This window comes from Plasmodium gallinaceum (genome assembly GCF_900005855.1).
Source record: "Plasmodium gallinaceum strain 8A genome assembly, contig: PGAL8A_v1_98, whole genome shotgun sequence".
Lineage (NCBI taxonomy): Eukaryota > Apicomplexa > Aconoidasida > Haemosporida > Plasmodiidae > Plasmodium > Plasmodium gallinaceum.
The window spans coordinates 1,423,660-1,430,402 of NW_021628265.1; the positions used below are offsets into that span (position 1 = coordinate 1,423,660).

Sequence of the window (6,743 nt, forward strand, 5' to 3'; positions counted from 1 at the left end):
ATATATAAAGATACAAAAAAAAAAAAAAAAAAATAAAATAAAAATAAAAATACATATATATATATTATTTAAAATATAAGTTGATACTTAAAAAAAAAGATCAAATGCATTTGATTAAAAATAAAAAAAAAAAATTAATGTTAAAAATTATATATTTTATTAAAATTTATATAATAAATGAAAAAGTAAAAGTAAAATTTTATTTTAATTTTATATATTTTCACGTGAACAAAAAAAAAAATAGTTTTAAAAAAATTATTAAAAAAAATTATGAATGAAAATATACCTGAATTAATATTAACCCATGAAAGGAAAGAAAAGGAAAGGTTAAAAAAAAAAAGAAAAAAATGTAAAATATACAACACTAATTATAGTTTTATTTATTTTCTCTTTTTATTTAATAAAAATAATTTAGTTGAAATTACAACAAACAATTTTGATTCATTAAAAGGTGAAATTATAGAAATTAAAAGAAATATAAATAATAGATTAAAAGGAATTGTTTTAACAAATGTTATAAAAAATAATCAGACAAGTTTTTCATTTAAAAAATTATATATATCTATATTAAATGTTTATACATGTTTACCTATTAATAATAATTTAAATAATAATATAAAAGAAAAAAATATTTCTAACGTTATTCTTAATGGATATAAAAATTTAATGCTTAACGAAATATACAAGAAATTTAAAAAAATTGGAGGATAGCTAAAGAAAAAATAGTTATAAGTTTAACACATAAAAACAAAATCCATATAAAATGAAAATAATGTATTCAAATGAAATGAAAAATATTAATTATGTAAATTATATAAATAGTACTGAATAAAGTTTAATAAAATACAAAACTAATTAATATACGTATATAACATTTTTTTAATAACGCAAAAAAAAAAAAAGAAAAAAATATGATGAAGATCAATGGATATAAAATATAATAATATAATTATTAAAAAAAAATAAAGAATTTTGATAACATATCATTTTATTTTATTTTTTTTTTTTTAGTATATATATATATATAAAATATTTAAATTTTTTTTTTATTGAAATAGATAAAATTATTTTATGAAAAATTAAGTTAAAAAAAAAAAAAAAAAGTAAAAAATAATATTTCTTTTTACATTATTATATGAATAAATTATTGATTCATCCGTACTTTTTCTTTTAACTTTAGAATATAATTTGTTATAAATAATTAGAATTTATATTTATAATTTTGTCTAAATTAATTTATTATAATTTTTTTTATTTTTCATATATTTTAAAAATATAATTTTTTTAATAATTTTTAATGTTTATTTTTTTATATGTATAATTTTTTTTTTTTTTTTATCTTTTTAAAAAAAAAATTACATAAATATTAATAAAAAAAAAAAAAAAAATTGAAGAAAAAATAAACTTTTATGAGTTATGAAAACAAAAATAAAACAAATTTAATAAATTTGTTTTTTTTTTCTTAACATTTTTATTCTCTTTGTTTTTAATTTTGTAGATTTAAGTTTAATAGATTTTTTTTTAAATAAATTAAATTTGATAATTGGTTAAATATAATAAAACAACAATATATATAATCAATTTTCTTTATTTATTCTCATAAAATAAAAGGAAATATTGCTTTTCTTGATCTGTAGAAGAAGAAAAAAAAAAAAAAAAGAAGATAAAATAAACAAGAAAAAAAAAAAAAAGACAAAAAAAAAAAATAAAAATATTACTTTGGATAATTTGGAAATTCTCTTTTATAATTTTTGTGTTTTTTTATAGCCCATATTGCCATTTGTGTAGTGGCAACTATAGTAAAAATATAACCTTTAGAAAAAAAAAAAAATAATAAAATTAAAAAATAATATTAAAAAAAAAAAAAAAAAAAAATTTCATAAAGTTTTCATCTTTTTATTGTAGAAAGTTGATTTATAATTCCTTGCCTGTTAAGGTATTAGTTATGATAGAAAATATAGCCCAAATTAAAACTTCATAGAAATAATTTGCACAAGATATATATTTAAAACCATATCCATGAGGTATTCCTCTATTTTTTGTTCCTTTATAAAAGGAGAATTAAAAGATAAACAATATATGTAAAAATATAAAATGTACGAAAAAAAAAAAAAAAAAATATATTTTTATTATTTATTACCTCTTGGTCTTAAATTTCTTAATATCAAATGGCATTTTAAATTTAGAAATTCTAATATCTAAATAAAAAAGAAACATATATGTGTATATTACAATATGATACAGTAAACATAAAAATAAAAAGAAATACACTTAAATATATGTTTTAATCTATTTAAAAAAAATAAGATAAAGTAATTAATAAAAAGTTTTATTATAAAAATTTTGTATTAATATAGATATTACTAATAACACAAAGAAAAGAGAATATACTAAAAATGGTTTTGATACTATATCATGAGGTTTATATAAGGGATGAAATAAATAATATCCAATATTTACACCACATAATACCCTAAAAAAAAAAAAAAAAAAAAAAATATGCATATATATGTTAACATAAAAATAAAGAAAAAAGTAAGCATAAATCTTAAAGTTACCAATAATGACCACAATTTATAGGAACCCTGATAATTGGCATTGTAGCATTACTAAATCGATGAACAAATAAAGATTCAAATTCTCTTTTTATAAAATGAAATAATAAAAACCATAATGATAATCTGTATTCATTAAAAAAAAAAAAAAAGAATAAATAGATTAATAATATATAAAATATATAAAAATATAATAAATTATAAACTTGTGAACTTATAAAAAAAAAAAAAAAACATACATTTGAATAATATTTTTATTTTTATTTGAATATGAATAAATATATTTATCACAAAAATAAAAAAAAGGAAAAATTAAAATAGGCCCCAAGTATTCTATCACATAAACTAATCTCCAAGATATTTGTACTCCTAAAAAAAAAAAAATAAAATAAATAAAAAGAAATAAGTATTCTTAAAAAATATTAATATCTTTTTTTATTTAAAATGGTTAAAAGAAAAAAAAAAAAAAATTACCAAGGTCTTTAAATATTAATATATCACTATCCTTGATTCCATTTTCTTCAAATGTTCCACTTTTTAAAGTTTTTCCTGCAGCTTTAAAAAAAAATAAAATAAAATAAAATAGTAATACTTATAAAATTGGTATAAAATAATTTAAATAATAAAAATATATATATATATATATATATATATATATATATATATTAAATTGTGTTTTTATAAAACACTATAACGTATTATGGTTTCTTCTACTAAGCTGTATATTTTAATTTTTTTCTTTCTACTAAAATACTATAAACTTCTATTATTTAATTATCTATTACTATTTGCAAATATACTAATATATTAACTTTTTTTTTTTTTTTTTTTTTTTTTTTTTAAANTTTTTTTTTTTTTTTTTTTTTTTCTTTTTAAATATATATACTTCATTTGTATACATTTAATATTTACCACTATCTAAATTCCATTTTTGCCTTTCAGGATAATAATGATCTAAAAAAAAAAAAAAGAAAATCATTGGTATTTATAAATAATGTTTTATGATTTTATTATTTAAAATTTGCATATTTTTAATGCATAAATGTATAAGATATTATATTTATTTTATTCCTTTTTTAACATTTTTTATAAAAAATTTCTTTGAATTCCTCAACTGTTGTTGAAGGACTTAAATCAAAACAGTCTATGAATTTTCCATTTCTTTTTTTTAAAATTACTTTCATTTTTTCTAAATTTTAATTTATCTTTCTTAAACCAATTAAAAAATATTTCTAAAATTATATTATATTAATTCTGTGATGAATATTCACATATATTATAATCTTAAATGGATATTCTATTTAATTAGAATAAAAAGAAAAATGTATATCTATTGCATACAATTTTTTATTTATATACTTATAAAAATTTCATGGAGATTAAAAAAACGGAAAAAAAAAAAATATTCAATTAATAATTGATACTAAATATGCATATATATAATGTTATAAGAAAAAAAAAAAAATTAAAAAAAAAAAAATATTTTAATTACAAATGATTTTATGATTTGTTTCTTCTTTTCTTACATTGTCAATTTTTTTTTTTTTTTTTTTTTTTTAAAAGTGAAAACAAAAATTAAAAATATTCAATTATAAATTATAAAAATTCAAGAAAATGTAAAAAAATAAATATTAAAGAAAGCATATGGTTAATATTTTTTTTGAATTTAACTTTACTAAATATTTAAAAAAAAAAAAAAAATATATTATATTTTGAATTTATTTTATTAAATTTAATATATTTTAAGGAAGATATTTAATTTCCTATATAATATTTTATTTTTTAATTTAATTTTTGTATTCTGTATTTTTTTTTTTTTTATTGGTAATTTAATTTTTTTAAGTATTTATGTAAACATCATTTTATTTTATTTTATTTTATTTTTTTTTTTTTTGAATTTTGTATTGTGAAAGTTACTACTTTCCTTTATGTTTTAAATTGATAGATTTTATTTCCTTTTAGATTTTTCTTCCAATTTTTTTTTTACTCCTTTGGTTTTTTCATTAATTTGAATTCTAAAAATTAAATATAATTCATTTTTAAGTTTTACATAAGTATATAAAATTTCTTTATTTTCTTTTTTTTCTTAAACTATTTTATGTATTTTTTTCTTTTTCAATATTTTTGTCTTCTCATTGGACGAATTTAAATTAGTTGTTAATTAAAACATATATATATTATTAAAAGGGATGAAAATTTAAACAAGATAATTTTAAATAGATATGTAATATTTTTATAACATATATAAAAATATTACGAAACAGTATAAGTTTTGACACTTAAATAACCAAATAAGAAATATGTTATTTTTAATAAATTTTATTAAAATAGTGTAATGAAAAATTATTTTAAAAAAAAAGGAAATACTTTAATTTTTTCTTTTAAGATGAATGCTAAAATTTCATAATATACTAAATTTTTTAAAAACTGTTTTTCCTATTTATACCCCTTTTTCTTAATAAAACAAACAAATTATAAATAAAAAAAGAAATATTTAAAAAACATTAAAAATAATTAGAGATTTTTAAAAAAAATTAAGATGCTATTAGTGTAATTTTATAACTTCTTATTTCATTATACAGATAGAAAATAGGAAGAGTTGAAATTATGTTTTAACTTTATATAGAAATACAAATAAAAAAAAAAAAAAAAAAAATGAAAAGAGAATAATTTATCACCTAAATCTATAATTAGGTAAAAATTTAAATTATTAAATATTTAATTTTTAATAAAAATAAAAGTTAAAAATACATAAAAAAACATATATCTATTATTATAAAAATATACATCTTTTTTTTATAAATATATTTTTGAATAACAAAAAGGAACAATTAAAAGATGAAAAGAAATAATATATATATATATAAATATATATATATATATATATATATATATATATATATATATATATATATATATATATATATATATATAAGAATTGTTTTGGAAAATTTAAATTAAATATCTTAAGTTTTATTATTTTTTAACCTATTTATTTATGAACACTTTTTTTTATCTTTTTATTAAAAAAATATCTTGTCTATTTTTTATATTATCAATATAACAAAATATTTTAAATGTAAATTTTATTTTATGATTACTTACCAAGTAATATTAGAACTTTTATGAAAAAACACACATTATTTTAAATATTTTCCTTATGTCTTTTTATTATTTAAAATTAGAATTAAAATTAATATAAAAGTATGGGAAAAAAAAAAAAAAGGAAAATATAAAATATATCCTAATAGATTATTACACAAGAAAAAATTAAAAACAATTAAAGCATGCATAAAAAATTTTAATTAATTGAAAACCTTTATAAAATACTTTAAAAATATTTTAAAATTTAGAGAAATAAGTATTTTATATTAATTATAATAAAATTTTTTTTTTTTTTTTTGAATTAAAAAACAGTTTTATACTATAATGAAAAAAAAGAAAAAAAATTGAAATATTTACGCATGTGAATAAAAGATTAAAAATAAAAATCGATAAAGTTATTAAAATTAGTATTTTTTTTTTTTTTTTTTTTTTTTACAGTTATTAAATATTATTAAAATATATATATATATATATATATATAATAAAAGTATAATGAAGAATAAAAATAAAGTATGGTTTTTTTAAAAAATGATTTACCATATTTCCATCATTACACATTCAAAATTTAATAGTAATTTTTAATTAGCCTACTATTTTTTTAGATTCTTAACGTTTTTATTAAATAAAATAAAATAAAATAAATAAACAAAAAATGAAAATAAAAAAATATATAATAAAATAATAAAGTGAGGATAAAATATTACCTCACCATGAGTTTTAAAAACTTCAATACATCAAACAAAAAGAAAATATATCATAATAATTATTTTTATAATTATGTATTTCCTTACATTGTTTTTATATTTCTAAAGAGATATTTTTAATTTTTAATTTTTAAATAAATTTAATATATATTTTTTAGTTACAACGGATAATACTTAATTTTGTATTTAATACTAAATTATTAAAATAAATTTTTTTTATTTTTTTTTGATATATTTATAAATATATTAAGTTCTTTTTTATTTTTTTCATACATTTTTTAAGTTACTATTTTTATTATTATATTTTTTCCTTCTTTTTTTTTAAGTATTTTCTAATTTTTTTTGAATTTTTTTTTTTTTTTTTTTTTTTTTTTTTTTT

At 13.4% G+C, this 6,743-nt stretch overlaps 2 protein-coding genes across 2 annotated transcripts; one reads left to right on the forward strand and one right to left on the reverse strand.

Annotated features, from left to right (window-relative positions):
* Window positions 1-270: 270 nt before the first annotated feature.
* Window positions 271-711, forward strand: PGAL8A_00363400 (conserved Plasmodium protein, unknown function; the record flags this gene model as incomplete). Its single annotated transcript, XM_028672687.1, has 1 exon — window positions 271-711. One exon carries the CDS (start codon window positions 271-273, stop codon window positions 709-711), a length of 441 nt encoding a protein of 146 aa, XP_028529215.1.
* An 886-nt stretch (window positions 712-1,597) lies between these two features.
* Window positions 1,598-3,739, reverse strand: PGAL8A_00363500 (3-oxo-5-alpha-steroid 4-dehydrogenase, putative; the record flags this gene model as incomplete). The annotated part of the gene is made up of 10 exons (XM_028672689.1): window positions 1,598-1,631; window positions 1,719-1,812; window positions 1,929-2,045; window positions 2,141-2,198; window positions 2,365-2,473; window positions 2,559-2,681; window positions 2,795-2,924; window positions 3,030-3,110; window positions 3,468-3,509; window positions 3,637-3,739. 10 exons carry the CDS (start codon window positions 3,737-3,739, stop codon window positions 1,598-1,600), a joined length of 891 nt encoding a protein of 296 aa, XP_028529216.1.
* Between the last annotated feature and the right edge of the window lie 3,004 nt (window positions 3,740-6,743).